General features: G+C 40.4%; 1 protein-coding gene across 1 annotated transcript; it reads right to left on the bottom strand.

The window, feature by feature from the left end:
- Positions 1-826: 826 nt before the first annotated feature.
- Positions 827-24,671, bottom strand: LOC117442560 (zinc finger protein 850-like). Its single transcript, XM_071202436.1, has 5 exons — positions 24,387-24,671; positions 23,888-23,953; positions 3,993-4,896; positions 1,580-2,061; positions 827-1,498 (listed from the first exon to the last, which is right to left on the bottom strand). The coding sequence occupies exons 2-5, from the start codon at positions 23,918-23,920 to the stop codon at positions 923-925; spliced, it is 1,995 nt and encodes a 664-aa protein (XP_071058537.1). The 5' UTR covers positions 23,921-23,953; positions 24,387-24,671; the 3' UTR covers positions 827-922.
- Between the last annotated feature and the right edge of the window lie 723 nt (positions 24,672-25,394).

The raw sequence follows: 25,394 nt of genomic DNA, 5'->3' as shown, positions 1-25,394 counted from the left end.
CCTGTAGAACAACAGCATGCCATCCTTTTATGTTATAATAGTCCTTGGGATAACCTCGGGTGCTAAAATAGGGATGTAGCTTCCATCTATTGCACCAACACACTGTGGTGCTCTCCAACGTCAGTTGAAAAAAGTGGCCATTTCCACCAACTTCTCCACATCAGGAAATGTGATATGTAGTGGAAGCAGCACTTCCATGGTTGCCCTGCAGTAATCCTGAACACAGAGGCAAACGGTCCTTAGGCCTACCCCGAAAAGATGGCTGATTGTCCTGTATTCACCTCCGGTGGCCAGCTTCCAGAGGACAATTGCAACCCGTTTTTTTATTGGGTATACACAGACTTACTTGTCGTAATAAAAACGACATAATTCTAATAAAGGTTAAACGATTAAAATATATAGAAACCAACGTAAAAATAAATGTTGCTATTGAAACTGTTAAATAACAAATACAAGATAAAACCCTTCCGATATCATAAATGAAACAATATAAAAAGTAGGTAAATAATAAAGACTAAAAGACCATTTAAAGTGGGGGGTTGCTAATAACAAGCTAATCTAAAGAGATGTGTCTTTAGAAGGCGTTTAAAAATGTCCACTGAGCCTCTGATATTTCCTGGTGTTCCACAGTTGGGGAGCGTAGTGGATAAAAGCCTCACCCATTTTATTTTGGGGGACTTTAAGAATATTTACAAAGCTGAAGAGGACCTCAGGGCTTGTCCAGGGACATCAAACGAGACTGACTCTGACTCTATTGTTATATTTGAAGAGTCAATTCAGAAAGACTCTTCAAATATAACAATACTCAGGACATCAGGAGGAGGAAACAGCTAGCTTGGCTCTCATAGTTATTCAAAACTATGCGGTGTGGATTCGCTCATGGAGCTTAAGGTGAGAACTTTGAGAATAAGTTTTCACACCACTACGGTTTTTCTCCCGAGTGAATACGTTGATGTTTTTGGAGAGCACCTGATTCCCTGAATGTTTTCCCACACTCTTCACAACTGTACGGGTTTTCTCCTGTGTGAATACGTTGATGTTTTTTTAGATTACCTGATTCCCTGAATGTTTTCCCACACTCTTCACAGCTGTACGGTTTTTGTCCTGTATGAATACGTTGATGTTTTCGGAGATCACCTGATCCCCTGAATGTTTTCCCACACTCTTCACAACTGTACGGTTTTTCTCCTGTGTGAATACGTTGATGTTTTTTTAGATTACCTGATTCCCTGAATGTTTTCCCACACTCTTCACACCAGTACAGTTTTTCTCCTGTGTGAATACGTTGATGTGATTTGAGTTCATTTGATGTCTTGAACTTTGTCCCACACTCTTCGCAGCTGTAAGGTTTTTCTCCAGTGTGAATACGTTGATGTCTTTGGAGATGACTTAATGTAGTGAACGTTTTCCCACACTCCTCACAGCAGTACGGTCTTTCTCCAGTATGAATACGTTGATGTTTTTGGAGATCACTTGATGTAGTGAACGTTTTCCCACACTCATCACACCAGTAGGGTTTTTCTCCAGTGTGAATACGTTGATGTTTTTGGAGAGCACTTGATGTAGTGAATGTTTTCACACACTCTTCACACCAGTATGGTTTTTCTCCAGTATGAATACGTTGATGTTTTTGGAGATCACTTGATGTAGTGAACATTTTCCCACACTCTTCACACCAGTAGGGTTTTTCTCCAGTGTGAATACGTCGATGTGATTCGAGAGAACCTGATGTAGTGAACCTTTTCCCACACTCTTTACAGCAGTACGGTTTTTCTCCAGTATGAATACGTTGATGTTTTTGGAGATCACTTGATGTAGTGAATGTTTTCCCACACTCTTCACAACTGTACGGTTTTTCTCCAGTGTGAATACGTTGATGTGATTTGAGTTCATTTGATGTCTTGAACGTTGTCCCACAGTCTTCACAGCTGTACGGTCTTTCTCCAGTGTGAATACGTTGATGTGCTTTGAGATGACTAGATCTAGTGAACGTTGTCCCACAGTCTTCACAGCTGTACGGTTTTTCTCCAGTGTGAATACGTTGATGTTTTTTTAGATTACCTGATTCCCTGAATGTTTTCCGACACTCTTCACAGCTGTACGGTTTTTCTCCTGTATGAATACGCAGGTGGCACTTTAAATGTGCAGATGTTGTAAAGGATTTTTCACATTGCTGACAGCTGTGACGTCTCTCTCTTCCTTTCAGTTTCTAGAACAGACGGACAAAGAAAGAGAGAAAGTGAATCTAAAAAGCATAAATACATACAGTTAACACAATAAAAATGCACTTAATATAAACCTTGAGTTAACAAAATACTAGTTTTACTAACTGTTTGTGTTTATTATATTTGTATTATATTAGATACAGTAACAGCAAAATTCTAACCACAGTAAATACCAGAGGTGGGGGATTCGAGTCACATGACTTGAGTCGCATATTTTTGTGCTTTGGGACTTGCTTGACTAACATTGATAAAATCCTCAACTTGACTTGACTTAGGCTTGAGACAGATGACTCGAAAGGACTTTACTTTCTAAAATAAAATATTTTGCATTTGTATTGTAGGAAGCCCCTAAAGGGCAATGAAAAAAAAAGAGGGAGAGAAAGTAACTTGTTTGCAGGAGAAAGTTACCAGTGCGTCAAGTAGGAAGTGGAGTGCATCGGAGACAGACGTTTCATTGCAGAATGTTATGTTAATGTTATTATTGCAGCTTAACGAGGCTAGCAGGTTAACCCTGGATATATAATATGTTATAGATGGAATAACAAGTCTATAAGAACCATGGTTGAAACACGGCATAGTAAAACATTTCTTCATAGTTCAATAAACGACAAGAAAGTCCCCTCAGATGTTAAGACCTTTACAGATACATGCAGCTAAATATAAAATGTTAACAGGTTAAGATACACAAGGAGGTAAAAGGTATGATAATAACAAATTAAATACAGTGTTACGTTCCCTCCTAAACTATGGGTACAAAGGGAAGTAACAAAATATTAAAATAACCGAGAGAGAGGAAACTGATTTGGCAAAATTAGTAGATAGTTTAATTTTTTGAAAAGGAAGAAGGCTCACCAGCCAATTTACAAAACAAACTTAAGATGTACTGAGAACAAATTTCTCCTAAAAGAAAATGACAGAAGTACTCCATCTCCTAACAATGAACAAGTGAAACAAACAGGTCTCACACAGAGACTGCACACGTCACACAAGCAGCCCAGAGGAGAAGGATTATGAAAACTAAATGATGATTTCTCTCGGAAAGATAGGACACAAGACAAGTGAATAGATGCAACAATAAAACCCTATAAAATAAATTGAACATATAGGTACAACAGAAATACAAATGAATAGTAATAAAAACGACATAATTCTAATAAAGGTTAAACGATTAAAATATAAAGAAACCAACGTAAAAATAAATGTCGCTATTGAAACAGTTAAATAACTAATATAAGATAAAAACCCTTCATATATCATAAATGAAACAATATAAAAGTAGGTAAATAATAAAGACTAAAAGACCATTTAAAGTGGGGGGTTGCTAATAAAAAGCTAACCTAAAGAGATGTGTCTTTAGAAGGCGTATACAAATGTCCACTGAGCCTCTCTGATATTTCCTGGTGTTCCACAGTTTGGGAGCGTAGTGGATAAAAGCCTCACCCATTTTATTTTGGGGGATTTTAGGGATATTTAAAAAGCTGAAGAGGACCTCAGGGCTTGTCCAGGGACATCAAACGAGACTGACTCTGTGAATTGAAGTCTGTTCGTCAGACTTCAATTCAGAAATACTCTTCAAATATAACAATACAGCACTCAGGACATCAGGAGGAGGAAACAGCTAGCTTGGCTCTCATAGTTGTTCAAAACTATGCAGTGTGGATTCGCTCGTGGACTTTAGGTGAGAACTTTGAGAAAACGTTGTCCCACACTCTTCACATCAGTAAGGTTTTTCTCCAGTATGAATACGTTGATGTCTTTGGAGACTACTTGATGTAGTGTACGTTTTCCCACACTCTTCACAGCAGTACGGTTTTTCTCCAGTATGAATACGTTGATGTTTTTTTAGATCACTTGGTGTAGTGAACGTTTTCCCACACTCTTCACACCAGTACGGTTTTTCTCCAGTGTGAATATGTTGATGTTTTTGGAGATCACTTGATGTAGTGAACATTTTCCCACACTTTTCACACCAGTACGGTTTTTCTCCTGTGTGAATACGTTGATGTGTTTGGAGATTACCTGATGTAGTGAACGTTTTCCCACACTCTTCACAGCAGGACGGTTTTTCTCCAGTATGAATACGTTGATGTTTTTTGAGATCACTTGATGTAGTGAACGTTTTCCCACACTCTTCACAACTGTACGGTTTTTCTCCAGTGTGAATACGTTGATGTTTTTTTAGATTACCCGATTCCCTGAATCTTTTCCCACACAACTCACAGCTGTACGGTTTTTCTCCTGTATGAATACGTTTATGTTTTTGGAGAGCACCTGATGTAGTGAACGTTTTCCCACACTCTTCACACCAGTAAGTTTTTTTTCCTGTGTGAATACGTTGATGTTTTTGGAGATCACCTGATGTAGTGAACGTTTTCCCACACTCTTCACAGCAGTACGGGTTTTCTCCAGTGTGAATACGTTGATGTGATTTGAGTTCATTTGATGTCTTGAACGTTGTCCCACAGTCTTCACAGCTATACGGTCTTTCTCCAGTGTGAATAAATTGATGTTTTTTTAGATTACCCGATTCCCTGAATGTTTTCCCACACTCTTCACAGCTGTACGGTTTTTCTCCTGTATGAATACGCAGGTGGCTCTTTAAATGTACAGATGTTGTAAAGGATTTTTTACATTGCTGACGGCTGTGACGTCTCTCTCTTCCTTTCAGTTTCTAGAACAGACGGACAAAGAAAGAGAGAAAGTAAATCTAAAAAGTATAAATACATACAGTTAACACAATAAAAACTCACTTAATATAAACCTTGAGTTAACAAAATACTAGTTTTACTAACGGTTTGTGTTTATTACATTTGTATTATATTAGATACAGTAACAACAACATTCTAACCACAGTAAATACCAGAGGTGGGGGATTTGAGTCACATGACTTGAGTCGCATAATTTTGTGCTTTGGGACTTGCTTGACTAACATTGATAAAATCCTTGACATGACTTTGACTTGGTATTCATGACTTGAGACTTGACTTCGGCATGAGACAGATGACTGGAAAGGATTTTACTTTCTAAAATAAAATATTTGCATTTGTATTGTAGGATGCCGCCCCTAAAGGGCAATGAAAAGAAAGAGTTAGAGAAAGTAACTTATTTGCAGGAGAAAGTTACCAGTGCGCCAAGTAGGAAGTGGAGTGCATAGGAGACAGACGTTTCATTGCAGACTGTTATGTGTATGTGGGAAAATGGCAGTGCATACATTATATGAGATATAAATGAAGTCGGACTTCATTTTAGGGACATTTCGGCCGGGAGAGCCATTTGTTTAAGTACCGGATCGGCAAAACATTAGAGTCTGTGAACCAGTCTGCCTTGATCTATGAATTCATGTCCGTGACTCTCACAGTATCTGCTGCCCACAGCTGTTTTATATAAAGGAAAACCTCCTTCACTTCATGAAATCTCTGCAGCACCAGGAGGCAGTAACGTGTAACACAGCAGAATCGGAGAAGAGCAGCACCAGCTGCAAAGAGCTGTGCCTTTTACTTCACTGTGTTTACCTTCACTAGAACAGAGAAATAGCGATTGCAGGCTGCTACGTTTGAACAACACACACCTCTACACACACATATCGTACTGCCTGATTATTCCCCATGTTACCCGTTTTATGATTTCAGAGCCCCACTCTCCATTGTTGCTAAGGTTGAAAATAAAACTCTACTTTTCATAACCACCGTCTTTTAATTGATTTAAATGCGGACACTGGGGTTATTCATCAGGATTTCGTATGACTTGACTTGCTTGACTCTAACCGCAGTAATTTGAGACTTGCACATGTATGACTTACTCCCACCTCTGGTATATACAGCAAACAGAGGGAGATGGCATCCTGTCGCTACACGTCTCAGTATGCTCCGTTAGTCTTGTGTTTTGTTTTTTTGGTCTAATTATTGTCTAAACTTTGTTGTGTCTGTATAAAACGTCATTTTGAGAGACCATGCTTTTGATACTGTGGATTATATTTTCCTTTTAGCAGACCATGTCTGGCCACACAACTTTCCAAGACACACCTGAGTGACAGCACGAGCAGGTATGGCGAGGAGTCCCGGCCCCTACACTGCTACAGCAGTGAGGCTATGCTGGAGCTACAATGCGATATTATATATATATGCGTGTATATTAACCTGTTAAGCCCCATTCCCCGCAGGCGGGGGAGAAACCACAACATCTGCAAGCAACAGTTGGCACGTTCACACCGGAGTACTTTTCCCACAATAGTTCATCAGAACTACGATATATTTGCGTTCACACCAAAAAGCCCCCGGAACTAAATTAGTTCATCAGAACCATTTTTACCCGCTTTTCAGTCCCTGCTAGAGAGCAGGGACTTTCGTGGGAGAAAAAGGTTAATATGTCTGATTGGCTGGGCGGAATGCAAACCACGCCCCGTAAAACTCCCAAAAGGTTTTGTGAAGCCGCCATTTTATTAAGCAGGACTACAAAAAATAAAAGACCACAACAACAAGAGTGGTAACGGTCGGAAGACCAGCAAGTGGTACGATCGCTTGGATGCTCTGCTCGGCCACAGACCCTCATTCTCCGGCACAGCTTCGATAGATCGAGCTAGCCATGCTAGGCTGAATTGGCTAACAGCTAGCTAGCTATTCTCGGCCCCGATGAAAACATTTTGACTAGCTTGCTTCACTAACTCATGGCACTAATCGAAGGTAAAATATACTTCATGCACTTGACTGTTTTAATCTGCACAATACTGGTCTCAGATTAAGGGTGTAACGGTAACCGTATTTGTCCCATACGGTCACGGTTCGGTGCATGCAATCACACGACGAATACGCCTTTTTTTTAACGAGTAGGAAAAAAGTATTTTATTCAGGGCAGTATCCACTACACTATATATAATCCAGGGGGTGGTATTGCGCGTAAAAGCTGTTTGCCAGCCTACCTTAAACAACAAATGAAGAAGAAGAAAACACAACAAAATGAACAAAATGTGTTAGTATGGCGAGTTCAGATAACACACAGGAGCTAGAAGAACCACCTGCTTCTTTTAAATCAGCTGTGTGTGAACATTTCGGGTGGTGGATCGGACGAGGACGGTGTGGCTGCGTTGTTCGACAGCGGTGCGGTGCGGTATGCTAATGGTAACACACGCCAAACATGCTAAATCATATCAGAAGGCATCACCCAGATTTAGCAATCACTGGAGCCCGGCAAAATACAGCAGCAGTTCAACAGCTTCTCCCCGCTGTTTTTAAGAAGCCAATACACATGAAAGCCGAGAGACCAAAATAAATAACGGTATGTTGTAAAACTACTTGGCGATTAAACTGATCTTGTATCTTGCTTATTTCTCCTCTTAGGAAAGCGGGCACGGGATGACAGCTTGCTTGACACCATCATGGTGATGGATGACCGGCGTGCCATGGTCAGCAAGGACAATGAGGACCGGCGTGGCATGGCCAACAAGGAGATGCACGACAAACTGCTGCTGCATTCACACAAGGCCCAGGAATCGCAGGACCAGCTGCTCACGGTGATGGCGCACCATGCTGACTCGGCGGCGCGCCAGGTGGAGGTGCGCCAGGTGGAGCAACAAAAAACGTTCAGGCTGGGCTTCTGGCTAAGTGAGCTGGTTAAATCCAACAGGCCTTCAATTTTTTGCTTTGTTTTTGTTTTGTTTGTCTACCCTCCCTCCCAAATGTAGAGCATCTTTGGGTTTAAGAAAAGCGCTATAGAAATAAAATATATTATTATTATTATTAATTAAAAAAATTAATAAAAACGTGTCGTCGTTGATAAACTATACAATGACTTGTTGAGAGGCGTGAGGCGCAGTGGGTGAGTGCGTTGGAGGTCGGATCAGGGGCGCACAGGTTCAAACCCCATTGCAGTCAGCATGTCGTTGTGTCCCTGGGCAAGACACTTCACCCCAAATTGCCTATATCTGGGACAGTCAATTTTGTATTATTATTATTATTATATATATATGCCACTGTTATTAATACTGACACATAACTTTGCACTAAGGTGTGTCTGCTGCTGAGCCTACCTATTATTGTTATTATATATAAGTCAAAAGTCAAAGTCAAAAACTAGGGATGGGAATTTGAAAGCAAATGTATATTCTAATATTCGACCCCCCAAAAAACGGTTAACCGAAATGTACATATCCTATAAAAAAAAAATTGGGTAAAAAATGTTTTTTTTTCCAATAATTTTTGGAAATAAATACATACATGTTCAAATAAGTGTAGAAACCAAGTCGAATTTGTAAAATGTATTGAACTGGTGATCACAGTTTGACAGCTATAGGCCTACAGCTTTCATATGCGGAGGCGATTCACAATCAGCCCAGCTGTAGAGAAGACCCTCAGCTGGAACGGAGGTTGCGGGTATAGCATGTATAAGTTTAATTTGGCAGTTTGACCTCTACACCGCACTCACTAACCTGGTCGAAATATTTCTACACATTACTCCTTTTCCTCCATGTCTGTTGTGTAGGACTTTTCTTAGAGTGTAAATAATTACCGGACTATGACTGGTAAAATATGTTGAATACCGGCAAAACTAAATCTCTCCAGTCAAAATGGCTCTGTACTTTGCCGCCACACACGGTTGCCAAGCAGCGCTTAGTTGTTTAGGCTGGCCACTCATGTGTCGCGAGTGTTGACAGGGGGCGGGGGAGCACGCTCATGAACTGTTAGCGCCGGAACCTCGCAACGGCTGCGGAGCGCATTTGTGCCACATTTGGGCGTAAGATGAGGTTTGAGTCTGCGTGATCTGCGTGTAGGGAGGGGCAGCAGCCATATCATTAGTTAGAATTAACTAGATCTGATGGATTTGGACATAAACGCGAGTGAAGTATAACCGGACGAGCGCGAGAGAGAGATAAGCACCTGCAGCTCTGCCCGCTGTGAGGGACTGGTGAGCAGAGCAAAACATACCTTTAGACGTCAACTAACACATTTAGCTATAGCACTGTCGTATATATATATATATATATATATATATATACACACACATTGAATTATTCAATTTGATAATATGTAATCAACTTAGGCATCACTCCCACAACAAATACAAAATAAATAAATTCATAACTCATATTCGAATACATGAATAATTTCGAATAATCGTTCCCATCCCTAGTCACAACAATAGACAAACACAGTCTGCTTAAACTAATACCCCACAAACAATTATATGTTTTCATGTTTTTATTGAACACACCACGTAAACATTCACAGTGCAGGGTGGAACAAGTATGTGAACCCCTAGGCTAAAGACTTCTTCAAGAGCTAATTGGAGTCAGGAGTCAGCCAACCTGGAGTCCAGTCAATGAGATGAGATTGGAGGTGTTGGTTAAAGCTGCCCTGCCCTATAGAAAATTCACACCAGTTTTGAATGTGCTATTCTTAAGAAGCATTGCCAGATGTGAGCCATGCCTCGCACAGAAGAGCTCTCAGAAGACCTACGATTAGGAACTGTTGACTTGCATAAAGCTGGAAAGGGTTCCAGAAGTATCTCTAAAGCCTTGATGTTCATCAGTCCACGGTGAGACAAATTGTCTATAAATGGAGAAAGTTCAGCACTGTTGCTGCTCTCCCTAGGAGTGGCCGTCCTGTAAAGATGACTGCAAGAGCACAACGCAGAATGCTCAATGAGGTGAAGAAGAGTCCTAGAGTGTCAGCTAGAGACTTAAAGAAATCTCTGGCACATGCTAACATCTCTGTTGACGAATCTACGATACGTAAAACACTGAACAAGAATGGAGTTCATGGGAGGACACCACGGAGGAAGCCACTGCTGTCCAGAAAAAACATTGCGGCACGTTTGAAGTTTGCAAAAGAGCACCTGGATGTTCCACAGCACTGCTGGCAACATGTTCTGTGGACAGATGAAACCAAAGTTGAGTTGTTTGGAAGGAACACACAACGCTATGTGTGGAGAATCCAAAGGGTTCACATACTTTTTCTTGCAACTGTATCTTGTTTATTTCTTCTCTGACATTTTATCTTTACAGTGACCTGTGTAGCATCCTATACATCTCATGTAAGTGAATATTCTGATACCATCATGTTTCATCGGTTATAAACTGGCGAAGCTTTATTTATTGTGTCCCACCCATAGACTGTATATATAAATGGACGTAGGGTCCGTGACGTCACCCATAGGATTCTGCAGAGTTGCCGTGAAGCCCTTAGTAGGCGGAGTCGGCCACTAACGGCTCAACAGTTACGTCAGAGTTCAACTCCCGCCTTCTCCAGCCTGCTCCAAATAAGGGCAAAGAGGCGGAGCCGAGGCGGGACCTGCTGCCACCGAGCTGGAAGTTCCAGAGCTAGCTGAAGCTACCAAGCTAAGCTAACATGCTCCCCATCTGCACGCTGCCGTCGCATTTTACGTTTCTAAGGTAAGCGGCCTTGAAACTATTCAGCAAAACTATAAATTATAATCCAAGTTATTGAGTTTTTAGCATAATACTTCAGAATCTTAAAACCCCTTAACGTTTGTATGCAATTGTGCTAAATTCAACACTGGAATCAAGCAAATATTATGTCATGCAAATGTTTGCATGACATTAGTTATTTATATTTTGATATCACTTAACTATACGTTTAATACATTTAAGTCAAGCTAAGGTACATGTGATGGTAGCTAGTTAGTGCTCTTACCTGTGAGGCCTCCTCCAAACAGCATAATAACCAGACTGTATTATTCAAACTAAGTACCAGTTCTAGATCCTTGACTTTAGACAAACAATTCAAAAGACAAAATGTATTTAAAGACCAATCTTTATTTGAATGTGCCTCCTAACCTGAGATATTAGTTATACAGTAATAGTATTGACAATCTAAAAAAACTGAGCAACTCAACAGTCAACTTTATGTTTCTTATTGTCTAAAGCATTTATTATTTTCATTTTCCCCCTCTCATATTCAGTGTGGACGGATTGAGACAGCATGGTGTCCAGAGAGCAGCAGAGACTTCAGGGAGAAACCTCTGTGTGATGGACGTCCTGTCTGTTGGTTTGGAGAGGACTGAGGGTCTTTCCTCTGCGAGGAGGACCAGGGCTGATGGAGGAGCCCATGCTGGGCAAAGCTGATACCAACTGCACAGACCTAGTCTGTCACTTTATTTGACTAAATGTGTTTACTTATACATTCAATAGGTTTACACCTTCTGTCCACATGTGCTTTTTATTCAAAACATTTGATTAACTTTTGGTTCACATTTCAATAAATTGTATTTGTATTTGCATTCCTTTTGTCCATTATTCTTACTGAAAATGTTAGATTACACATTCCCATCTGACTGAAGATTGGCCCCATTTATTTGTGACGTTGCAAACTCTGCGGTAAAAGGCACAAGTGATGTGAAGCTCATAAAGTGAGGCAAATAGAAATAATCAGCGGATGGAGCGTAGATGTGGAAACAGCTGCATTCGATCAGCTGACTGTTTTTACAATAAAAGTAGTTTCTTAGTGAATGTCCTGTACTGGTCTTAAAATCTCATAACATCAGCTTTTAATGTTCGTCTTGGATGTTCTTCTTGACCCTCAGAGAAGGAGAAAATGTGGTGTCTTTCAGGCATGTCCTTTCCTAACAAAAATGACAGGAAACATAAAACATATTATTGCAGAACAAGTGTGTTATTTATGAAAGCGGTGTGTTTGTGTGTTTAGGGGCTGTAGATATAAATATTTTGTAATTGTAATGTTTTTATTTTATTTTAACAGTGAGCAATCAGATTATGAATGAACAGTATGAAGTTCATCAACATTGAAATATATGTTATTATCAAAATAATATTTAACTGTTACAAAACGTAGTGCAACTGTAGAAGCTTGCTCTGTTGCAGTGTGAGAAAAAGTTTTTAGAGAGTACTTGTCCATGGACAAGTGAGTTTGGCAATGTACTTGTCCGAATAAATGTTTCACTTGTCCAGAATGGACAAAAATTGGGGCCACTGGAATCTTCTTCTTCGTCATCGTATTTTACATTTTCCCACGGTTTTTACGACACCGCTAACGTAAGTGAGCGGTAAGCTTTTAATGCATCACACATAGGGTTGGGTATCGTTTGGATTTTAACGATTACGGTTCTGCTTTTCGATTCCGGTTATTTTCGGTTCTCGATTCCGGTTCTTGGAGAGGGTAAATCAGTCCCATGACAAACTGGGAGAAAAATATATTTCTGAAAACATTAAGTCAAATCTGTATTCCTATTTACAAATCACTTCATACGGTTGAATTTCTTACGGTTATTGAATACAATTATATAAAAATACTCTCTGCATTGTTTAGTTAGTTCTAAGTGGTGCAGTTTGAGAATGTACAATTGGCCCAGTCTCCTCTGATGTTACACTGAAACCTGCTTGTGAGACAAAGTCCAACCACACATGTCCAACACATAGGACAAAACCTAATAATAATAATACATTATATTTATAGCCTATAGGCCTAGCGCTTTTCTACAACTCAAAGACACTTGCACGCTTACACACGTCCTGCAATACACATGCTGCAGCTGCTCACTGTTTGTAAAAGTAAATAAATAGTATTTTCATTTCAATAATGTACTTTCTATACCCTGCTTCATAAACAATACTGACATCCTGCTCCTCCGAGTCTGGGGGTCCGGGGATGTGAGGACAGCGCGAGGACACAGACAGGGAGGCTGCTTCACTTCATAAAGGAAATGGCGGACAATATTAACAACATTAACGCTTAATAACCTTCATTACGTGTTAGAGAAAGAACATAAGAAAGTTTGACAAAGATGAGGCTGTTAAACGTGTGTAGAAAGAGAGAGAGAGAGAGAGAGACGCTGAGCTGCACCGTGCAGCGATCAGCTGATACGGAGCATAGAGAGAGCTGCAGTCCGCGGGGCTCGGCCTCCTGTCCTCACAACTCTTATTAATCCCGCTACCGGACAATTGTTATTTGTTCCTACTCGGAACCGAGTTTTGCTTCCCAACCCTGCCACTGTGCTACACTTCCCGCCCCGCTCCGCCCCCGTCTAACTGTACAGAAAGCGGCGAGATGCATTTCCTTAGGAATCGATAAGCAGAACCGAAACTAACACTTCTAAACGAACAATGGCGGACACGGACAATTTGCGAATGAGTTCTGCCTTTTGTAAACTGAATGCATCAATAATTTGTCAATAAATCAGGCCGAAAAACGTCACTTGTCCGCCGGACAAGTCAATTGAAAGATCTACTTGTCCGATATTGTAAATAACACGTCCCGGACGGTGGGACGTGTACTTTTTCGCACACTGTGTTGTCTCACTGAAAGAATAACTTTTACCACGTTTTACAGACAATATTGAGAGATAAATAGTAGCAGTTCTCACTATGTGTTAAATATCTTTGCCTTCAATACATTAAATTAGAGAGCTGACAAAGTCATATTGCTAAATATCTAAATGTAACTTTTTGCATGGAATAAACCCTCAACTTAACTGATGTGTAGGTGATCTGGTATTGTTTATTGGAATGTATATCAGTGTATTCAAGTCAATACTTCATTCATTTAAACCAATATATTTCTTGATTCTTTGTACAGTATGAAAAAAGAGTCTTTGTACCTGAGCTGAATTCACTGCTGTGAGGAGTCCAGTTCTGTCTCTCACTCTCTGGTCCAGCCTGTCTGCATCACCTGGACACCTTAAACAAACAGAGATATATATATATGTAAAGTACCATGTGTACAAACAATATAACTGATTCTCTGCTGTTGAACATGTTGTGTATTGTCCGAGTCAGGGTCCTTTTTATTTTACTCTAACTTTGGAAGTTGTGTTACCAATGCTTACTGTTTATTTGATACCCATTTGGTAATGCAATTAATAAAAACAACAAGGTTTGGGTTCGTTCTTCAGATGACTGTGACGTTAAGGTGTAAGCTCAATAATGAATTCCAGCTCAATCAACCATATTGTAATATCTAAGTAATCATCTTGAAATATGACATTAATAATTGTAATATACACATATCTTATTGTGAGGTTGATTTCACATAACTACTTCGACATTAACTTGTCTACATACTTGAGCATAGCCAATTTAAATTAACCTTAGCGATGCATACAGTTCCTCCTACATAATAAAATATCTCTAAGTTACAAGGATGTAACCTTATTTTATTAACCTCAAACAGAAGCCGTTTGTTCAACAGTATTATCCCACTTAACATTTGTCTATTTCATTTTAACCTTTATATATACAGTCTATGGTTTTAACTTGGAGGGTACGATTACAATCGTTAGCACCGATGTAGCTACCACTAGCTTACATGCTAACCCAAGCCTTACCATTCATTACGTAGCTGATTAAAATCATTAACACATAAATAAAGCACTCGAATTGTACTTACCGCATTCATGCACCGTCTGTTTTAACGGCAGAGCGAGTCACAATAGTCCGATATATAAGCATGAAGAACAAACAACCACGGCCGGCTTCAAGTTGTGTTCCCTGGATGAGCTGAGCAGGCAGAGTCCCTGTAGCTTCACGGAGCAGCTAGCAGAGAGACAAGAAGCTAGCAGCGGCAGGCACTTGACAGAGCCGTCACTCAATGTGACCACGCCCTAATTTATGCACACGCTTTAAGACCTAATATAAATAAAAGGGTCGCGTTAGAAAACAATTCACTCTCAGATCCATAATCATGAAGGTGGAATCTAACTATATCGATAATAAAATGTATGGAGCCAGGGAGAGAAACATGTTTTTTTCTGCTGTAAAATTGGGCATTTTAACATGGGGGTCTGTGGAAATTGCTCCTTTCTGCAGCCATCGCCTATCGGCCAATATATGAACTGCAGTGTGTGGCACTTCCGTATTGGCTTCACGGCTCTACCCCACAGTTTGCCGCTTGGTCCCACCCCAAATATGTGGCTTTGAAAAAGATAATTTCATTGTATTTCAAAATGGCATCCATCAACACTATTTAGAGAAAGAGAAATGGTTAAGTTTGTAATTAACAGTGTTGTGATTTCAATATTTTAATTAATTATAGTAAGGGAACATCTTAGGAGTTAGTGTATTGAGTTCCTCTCAGGAGGATATATAATAAAAGGTGTGTTAAAGAGCCTGTGACGAAGATGCAGTCTGGGAAAGCTTATGTGTGGGCAGCCATAAAGGAATTAATAGTCAGTTATGGAAAGAGTTTGATTGGAAGCTGAAAATCAGATTTTTTAACACTCCTTTTTTAATTTCTAAATATGTACAAGGACCATCAGTCGCATTATGTTGGAGGAAATGCGGAAAAATAGGGGATCATACACATATCTTTTGGGATTGTCCAGTAATTGAAGGATTTTGGAAATCTGTTAAAGAGGAGATTAGAAACATCCTGGAAATGACTGTTCCTCTGGAGCCCATGTTGTTCTTGCTCGGAGCTATACCTACAGACACTTACGATTCAGACCAGAGGTACATATTACGGATACTGTTATTAATTGCCAAAAAGATTATAACTGTGAACTGGAAAAATGCAAAATCTCCGACAATCATTCAGTGGAAGCACAGACTTAAACAAGTCTACACGATGGAAAGAATGACGGCGAGCCTGCAGATAAAAATGGACTCTTTTACCCAAAGATGGAACTGTGTTAAAATATATCTGGATGTATCAATGGTTGAAGAGGGTTGTTGAAACTGAACTTAAGATGAATACTAGGGGGAAAAAATCCCTGTGTAACTGATCCTGCTGTGCCAAAGATGTCAGTCCCTATGTAAAATGCTTTCATTAATATGTATTTGATTTGATTTTATTTATTTTTATATTCCAGTTTGTATTTATTTATATTATTTACTTAATTATTTCAATTTATAATGGATTTGCTTTATTTCAATATTAACTATACTTTGCTTTGTCATGTAATCATCTGCCATTTGAATGAAAACATCCTATGTCAGGATATGTCTCGTCTTGTTTTGTTAAGAGGAAAATAAACAGTTAAAAAAAAAAAAAGAGCCTGTGACAGCATCCCAACAACTGTTATGCAATGAAATGTTGGGCTACTAGTCATCTTGAACCGTCAGTTTAAAAAAGAAGGTGAGATACCGTTCAGCTAAATATCAATAATTTCGAACATCGTGGGGAAATTCCTTGACTCATTTTGAAGTTTTGGGGGAAGCCGGAAGTGACGTCAATACGGGAACGCTTCACTGTGCGGCGAGAGAGCCAAACACGGACAAAGTGTGTTGTCATGCGTAGAAATGGTGAATTACTGAGATTAGGCACGTTAATAACGTTTTAATGAAGTTGACTACAGTATATTCATATTTGTCAGTGCTTTCATGTCAATTCGGCGAACATAAACATAAATGATCGTGGTGAAGATGATGATTAAATCAGGATTAAAAATCGATAGTGAGAGCTGCTGAATTTCCTCCCGTCGGATGTGATATAAAAACAAATCGATTATTTTTGTAGTTTGTACATTTATTAGTGCTTTCATGTCAATTCGGCGATACATTAAATGATCGTGAGGATGATGATTAAAAATCGTTTGTTTGAGCCGGTCTGCATTTCCTGATGAGAAAAAAAACCGATGCTTTTTGTAATTGTAGTGCACCAACATGGATTAAACGTGTGTTTTTTTTACCACAATGTTGGGGAAATTAATGGATAAAATGCACGGATTATTATTATATTCCCACTCCGATCGGGACACTAGGTCCACCGTTTCCCCGCAGCGAGGCTCCCCCCGTTGACAGTTTACGTGGGCTGGGTGCAGTGGCGGACTGGCCATCGGGACGAATCCCGATGGGCCGGTACCGAAGTGGGCCGGTCGGATAAGTCACGAGCACATCCCCATAGGCGGCGCGTGAGGCTCAGGTTTGGGAAGGCTAAATAACTTCTTTTACCTGACGCTGCCCGCCTCCGGCGTCTATAGAAAAGAGATCCACTCAGTGTGCGGAGTTTAAATCTCTCAAGTCATATTACAGGATAAAGGAAATACAGTTTAAACTGCCGTATGCAGAGAAGACGCCGACGTGTCGCACTTATCATTCATATCACATCATCAATCAGATCATCGATCATATAATATCATAATATATCATTTTTCCTTATCTGCGTCAGCTTCTCCTCATCTGGCCGTGCAACACTCAGTGTCACAGACTGTATGTAAAAGTATTATTTTAAGCAACACATTATGTTGACGAAACTCTCGAGTGAAATGTAATGAAAGTCAGATCCACTCGTGTCTTGGACGGGGCAGTGATATCATAAAACTATACGCTTTCAAACACTCGGCAGGCCTAGTTATTTTTTAACCAGTTGTTCTGTATTCTCCGTGCAGCAGCTCTGTGGCTCGTATCCTGGATCATATGTTTAAGTCATGGATGTTTAAAGCTCATATTTGTCTGATATTAGTTTACTTTTCATTTATGAAGTATGACGCTGCGCTGTCAGTACACTTGTCCCTGTTTGTGATTGGTCAAATGTAGCTAACCCCGCCCCTTTCACGTGAACGCACTCTCAGCTGGAGAGAAACCCTGGCTTGATTTACCGAGTTGATAACCAGCGTCATAGGACCGTTTAGCGAGATCTCGTTTGTTAGTTTGTTGTTAGTTTGTTACTCAAACATATCCAGGGTATGTTGAACTGAAAATTAAACTGTCATCGCTGTCTGAGCTTGCTGCTGTGTGCGCCATCGTGCGTTTACATGCAGATGCTGGGATCCTGAACGGTGCAGCTGGAGCGCTATGGTGACAATGACGTCACATAATTTGGCGGGACTTGAAGAATCCCCGAGAAGATCCAGACAATTGTCAACATTGAAGGGCAGATTAATGGTTATCAAAGTACAAATATCCAAAATCAGTTCAGTAACGGTTTCAAGGGGACAATATTTACTCAAATTGATGGGTTTGGGTGATGGGGGAAAACCGTGTCACAGGCTCTTTAACTGCTGAGCCTATTTACTGTGCATACACCACACCTGGCAGTTTGTTATTATATTGCCACACTGTTTTGATACTGACATTTTATCTTTGCACTAAGGTGTGTCCGCACTATTGTAATTTAGATAGATCTTTAATTTGTCATTGTACAGGTACAACGAAATTACAATGAACTCAAGGTGCCAACAAGCAGCAACAACAAGACAATATAAAAACAAGAAATGGGACTTAAATAGACATGATAGGGAATATGTACATAAATACATAATAAATTAAAGGGAACCCATCATGCAAAATGCACTTTTGTACGTATTTATACATGAATGTGTCCCCGGTGTTCCAGGGAACTCACCAAGTGCCAGAAAACACAACCCTCTCTCTTTTGCTCTATACCCAAGTACATACGCCAGGCCTGTAGATGGTGCTGTTCTCACAGAATCAGCCCATGCAAAGACAGTGTGAAATTGAGCTAAATGAGGAATGGCTAAAATGCATGATCTGTTTGGTATTTTGAAAAATAAAAAGTATAAATATGCCTTACATAGGTATGGTCCTACACTATATTATTCAAATATAGCATGATAGGTCCACTTTAAAAATTGCACGATTCCCCTCGTATTGCACGGAAGGCTTATATAATTTAAATATTAGCAGCGTTTAGTGCACATATGGCCCTGGGAAAAAAACTGAATTTGAGTCTGCTTGTCCGGGAAGACATGGTACGGAAGCGCCTGCCTGAGCGCAACCGTACAAAGTGCTTGTTACCCGGGTAGTGTGGATCCTTGAGGATTTTGACTGCCTTCTTAAGGCAACGAGAGCTGTACAGAACCTCCAGGGAGGGGAGGGGGCAACCGATGATCTTCTGGGCCGAGTTGATGACCCTTTGGAGCGCACCCCTCTCTGCGGCTGTGCAGCTGAGGAACCACACGCAGATGCAGTAGGTGAGGATGCTTTCCACGGCGCAGCGATAGAACAAGGTTCCTGCAGGTTTCGCCTACTCAAATTTAAGACTTTTTAAGACCACTTTCAATAGAATTTAAGACCTATTTCACGGCAAGAAAGTATGAAGGAAAATTGCTATGAAAGAAGAAATACGTCCCATAATTACTTATAAAGTAAATGTATTCGTGTTCAACATAAGAACAATTACTGAACATAACAGCATAACAGTAGAGAACTGTGTTAGCAAAAAAGTGTGTGAGTGTGTGTTAGGGCTGTACAATTAATCGTATTTTAAATCGCAATTACGATTTTAGCCTGCCACAATTACGAAAACAACATAATCGAAAAAAAACTGAATTTAGCTCTGCTAGGTTGCGACAGTGCACTACAACATATTTGATCTAATTAATTTTAGTCTAATTTATTTGTATTAATGATATTTATATATGTTTAATAGCTCCTGGAAGTGTGCTCCAAAATATGTGTTGATCTTGTTTATCGGTATTTATTATTTTGATATCATTTATTTAAATGTATAATTTATTTAATTTAGTATTGTTTTTTCAGTTGAATTATACGTTCAGGGTGATCAACAGTTAAAAAGATACTGTTCAAATGTATTCAATGAATATTCGTATTTAATAATCGTGATATCAATTATTGACCAAAATAAATCGTGATTATGATTTTTGCCATAATCGAGCAGCCCTAGTGTGTGTGTCTGTGTCTGTGTCTTTCATCATTGCTGTTGTATGATTGGTGTTTAGCTACGGTATTTAGCGTCTACAGCAACTCTGCTTTTAGGGTTGACATAGACCCAAACGGCACCCAGACTTTTTAAGACCCCGCGGGAACCCCGTAGAAGGACACAAGCAGGTCCTGTCTGAGGTGGTATTTCTCGAGAATTCTCAGGAAGTAGAGTCTCTGCTGTGCCTTTTTGACGGTTGCCGTGGTGTCGGTCCTCCAGGACAGGTCCTCCGCCAGGTGAACGCCCAGGAATTTGATCACTGAGACTCTCTCCACACAGCCTCCATCAATGTACAGGGGCTGCATGTCGGTCTTCTTCCTTCTAAAGTCAATGATCATTTCCTGGGTTTTCAGCTTGTTCAGCTGCAGGTTGTTTACTTTACACAACGCTAACAGTTGCTCCACCTCTTCCATGTATGCAGTCTCATCACCCCCCGAGTAGGGTTGCCAGAAACTGACCATGATAAAAATCGATTATTCGGCAGCCCTGGCAAATAATAATCTAATAATCGATTATTCGACCGACCCCCCCCCCCCCCCCTAACTTCCTTTGGACTTGTAAGTTCGAAGTACTTCCACGAGGAGGAACTCTTGTTACCTGCCGCTTTGTTCATCTTTAGTCGCACGTGTGAGGGTGAGGGAGAGGGTGGGGGGGGGTGTGTAGCAGCTGCAGCAGAAGTCTGCTCTGCACACAGGCTTCCTCCAAGTTTACAGTAAAACAAACTGGTGGTGTGACCAATGACCATTTACAATTATTAATACTATTACTATTATTAGCATATATATATATATATATATATATATATATATATTTTGGTTGAAACTAAGCAAATAAAAAAAAAAAAAAAACATTAATTTTTTTTTTGATATAGAAATAAAATCGATTTTTAAAAATAATATTCGATTATGGAGACTGTAGCGAATATTCGAATAATCGCTGGCATCCCTACCCCTGAGATGCAGCCCACCACGGTGGTATAATCAGTTAACTTTATGATGGAGTTGCTGGTGTGGGCGGGGACGAGATCATAGGTGTAGAGGGCGTATAGTAGGGGGCTCAGCACGCAGCCCTGTGGTGACCCGGTGCTGAGACTGAGGGACGTGGAGGTGTGGGTGCCTATCCTCACTCTCTGGTACGATCAGACATAAAGTTCTTAATCCAAAGACACAAGGAATGGGATACTCCCAGGACTGATAGCTTGGTCACCAGTCTGTCAGGGATGGTATTAAATGCCGAGCTGAAGTCCACGAAGAGCATCCGTGCGTAGCTCCCCCTATTCTCCTTTCCTATGAGGAAATGAACTGCGGTCTGGTTCTCCCTGCTTACACGCGGTTTGATTGGCTAGCGCTTCTACTGTCAGATTTGCATAAAAGGGATTTGATTGGCTGAAGCTTCCAGCTCCGCTTCAAAAGTAGAACATTGCTCAACTTTTCAATCCTGGAAATCCTGGATATCTTCGCTTCGCTCCCCCACAATGCAGTTCGGCGAAAAGCGATGCAAAGTGACGTCATCCCCATTCAAAGTCAATGTGCAGAGAAGCGTTGGAAGATTTGTTTAAAGCTGCTGTGTGGACGTACCGTAAGTGTGCGTCTCACCTCGTGCTCCGTGAAGATGAGGCTGCTGAGGCCAGGTGGGTGTAATGGTGTGGCTGCTTCTGATAGCCCCGTCTTGTAGCGGGCGTAGAAGGAGTTCAGCTCCCCCGCCAGCTGAGGGTCACCCCCGTCGGTCGAGGGGTGGCTGGGTTTGTAGTTGGTCATCTGCTGGACCCCCTGCCACACCCGCCTGGAGTCGTTGCCACGGAAGCAGTCCTCAATCTTCCCCTTGTAGTCCATCTTGGCCCGCTTGATCCCCCGCTTCAGGTGGGCTCTGGCAGTGCTGTACGGCTCCCACTCACCAGTCGTGAAGGCGATGTCCCTCTCCCTGACCAGGCGCTGCACCTCTCCAGTCATCCACGGCTTCTTGTTGGGATGGACCTGGATGCGCTTGTCCACAGCGACGGAGTCTGAACAGTGCTTGATGTATCCCAGGACCGCTGATGTGTACTGTTCCAGGTCCTCATGTCCGAAAAAACCCCAGTCGGTGTTCTCAAAACAGTCTTGCAGCTGTGGAGTGGCGTCTAGGGTTGCCAGAAACTGACCATGATCAAAATCGATTATTCGGCAGAGCGTGCATTTAACTTCCTTTGGACTTGTATGTTCGAAGTAGTTCCACAAGGAGGAACTCTTTTTACCTGCCGGCTGCCGCTTTGTTCATCTTTAGTCGCACGTCTGAGGGAGAGGGGGGGTGGGGTCGGTGTGTAGCAGCTGCAGCAGCAGTCCGCTCTGCACCAGGCTTCCTCCAAGTTTACAGTAAAACAAACTGGTGGTGTGACCAATGACCATTTACAATTATTAATACTATTACTATTATTAGCATATATATATATTTTGGTTGAAACTAAGCCAAAAAAAAAAAAAATACATAAATAAAATTGATTTTTAAAAATAATATTCGATTATGGAGACTGTAACGAATATTCGAATAATCGCTGGCATCCCTAGTGGCGTCTAAAGGCCAGGTTTTAATTGTCTTTATAGTGGTGGAAACACTTTTCCTGATGGGGGAGTAGGCCGGAATTAGGAGAAGGGACATGATCTGACTGGCCTAGGTGCGCTAGCGCTTTAGCTCTGTAGCCCCCCTTAATATTAGTGTAGACCTTGTCCAGTGTTTTATCCCCCCTCGTGGCACATTTAACATGCTGGTAGAGTCTGGGAAGCACTACCTTTAAGTTGGCATGGTTAAAGTCCCCCGCAATGATGTGGACAGCCTCAGGATACATGCTTTGTTGACTGCTAATAGTATCATGTAGCCGACTTGGCGCCGCGCTAGCATTGGCATTTGGTGGAATATATACTGCAGTTATCAATACAACATTGAACTCCCTCGGAAGGTATCTAGGTCGGCATTTAACTGTCATACATCCTAGGTTCGGGGAACAGAGGTTACTCACAGTGATTGTGCCCCAAGAATCCTTAGTGTATATAATGAGGCCACCACCTCACGTTTTCCCCGACAATTCTCGGGTCCTGTCTAGTCTATGGGAGGTGCGGTCAGCTAGCTCGATCCAATGGAGCTTTCCTAGATGGTTTGGTGAATCAAACCATCTGAGTCAGGTTAGTAATGCTCACATGTTTTACATCTATTACAGGGCGAATCTGAAACTGAAGCTTGACTTTAAAGCAACCCAACAGAAGTCTCATGTAAGTTTAGTTCTTTCTCTCGTAGCTTGGGCTGCGGGGGTGCTAGAGACGGGAGCATGTTGATACGATCTTCCTAGCCGGAGATATGGCCGCATTTTACAATAAACTTCCGCTGGGTTGCTTAAAAACAAATATTGCAAATCAAATCACAATATCTGTCAGAAAGATCGCAATTAGATTATTTCCCCAAATCATGCAGCCCTACTTTACATCTGTGATCGTGTCTGTTCTGCAGTACTGCAAAGCTACCTGGTACAAGTGTTTGTCAACAGCTTTAAAATCAAAACTGCTCCACCCGTTAAAAATCTGCTCAAATATTGTTGGTCCACCCGGTCAGAGACTTCCTGACTCAGCAGACCATAATAACCTGAGAGGCTGTCCAACAACATCACCTGGGACCCAAAGCATGCTCTGAACAGAGAATATGAACTGCTGCCATCTAATGGAGATTCGATAAGGTCAGACTGAAGCATCCTTCGTGCTCCAGTCTGTCCTCTCAGTGAACACAGAGCTGAATCCAGACCAAGAGCACGCTGAAGGCTCTTTGAGCAGGTTGTCTCTCGCTGATCCTGCTGTCATGTTACATGTTTGTTGTTCATGTTACATGTTTGTTGTTATTTGTTTATGTTGATGTTACACATGGAGCTGCTGTTACACTATGCAAGCCACATTTCAGGCTTGATCTGACCAATAAAGTTTTATCGTGTCGTATGTACAACAACGTTCTAACCTATATCTGTCCATATTGTGTATTCATATGGTATTCTCTAAACAGGTTGTGATCTTTCATTTGGGGATAACAGTGTTAGGAATATATTGTGATGAAGTGCACACTGACCTGAGCTCCAGGGGTCTTTGTGTTCTCCTCCATGCTGCTCTCAGTGCTCCTTCTCCGGCTGGGTCTCTGAAATAATCAACACAACTACAGCTGACACAAAACAAGACAACTCAATACAACCGACAGACACAACTAAACATATCTACAGAGCTTCGTAGGGCCATAGCCGAGGTGAGAAGTAACCAAGTACATTTACTCAAGAACTGTACTTAAGTACCATTTAGAGGTACTTTTACTTTACTTGAGTATTTCTATGTAATGCTACTTTGTACATTTAGAACAGTTCAGAGATAAATTGTACTTTTACTCCACTACATGCATTTAATACCTTTAGTTACTTCACAGATCTGGATGAATGATGTGAAATATAATCAAGTGTTAAATCAGACTAGTTCCACCTGGAGTAAATCCACCAGCTACCCTGCAGCTTTTAAAGACACACACACAAACACACACACACACACACACACACACACACACACACACACACACACGTTACCTCTCTCTCCTCTTCGTCCTGGTTCCTCAGTCTTTCTTCTCCTTGATAAAACGCTGCCGTTAAAAACACACTAATCTCCCTTTACTTGTGTTTACCGATCAGCCACGTGGTATACAAAGCTACGAACAAAGAACGGGAGGCAACAAAAACACGGTTTAACGGACAAAAGCACGGATAAATCACCCTCCAAGGATAAACGAACACTTTGTATGTATTTTAAAAGTCTCTTAAACACATTACACTCGGTATAACATCTGCATCAACGTCTATTAGCAACGTATAGCTTCTGAGGACCGGAAGCTAGAAACGAACTGCCGCAATGCATCATGGGATTCGAGTTTTTCTTTTAAACATCATTTCACTACCCCCTCTGGTGAAAACATTTAAAACACTATCGCTATTAAAATAAATAATAATTACAATATTAATAATAATAATAGATATATAAAGATGAAACGGTCATACGGGTTTTAAAAGTTGTGGAAAATGTTTTTGTTTGTAATAATACTTATTTATAATGATTGATCAAGTGTTCTCAAAGCTGGTAAAGATGCAGCCAGTTTGAATGACTTTGTATTCTTAGGGACAAAACAAGAATTGGACAACAAATAATAATAATAATAATAATAATAATAATAATAATAATAATAATAATAATAATAATAACATAACAAAATGTCATTAGGAATTACAAATAAAAATAGTTAAATAAAATAATAATTAAAGATTTAATAATCTTGGAAAAAATAATTAGTTTTTTGTGATTGAAAATAATATTATTAATATAATAGTGTTTTCAAATAACAAATATAATAAAATAAGAAGTAAAATAAGAAAATAAAAAAGTAAGAATAAAATAACGTCAAAATAATTGAAATAAGAAAATAATAATTAAATATATAAAATAAAAAAATATAATTTATAATGAAATCACAAAAACTAACTTGAAAAAAATATAAAGAAATGTTTATTTTTTACTAAAGCAAGAATGATACAATTAAGAATTAA

Source organism: Pseudochaenichthys georgianus, unplaced genomic scaffold (genome assembly GCF_902827115.2).
Source record: "Pseudochaenichthys georgianus unplaced genomic scaffold, fPseGeo1.2 scaffold_440_arrow_ctg1, whole genome shotgun sequence".
Taxonomy (NCBI): domain Eukaryota; kingdom Metazoa; phylum Chordata; class Actinopteri; order Perciformes; family Channichthyidae; genus Pseudochaenichthys; species Pseudochaenichthys georgianus.
Note: the sequence above shows the minus strand (reverse complement) of the source record. Positions and strands in the feature narration are given on the sequence as shown.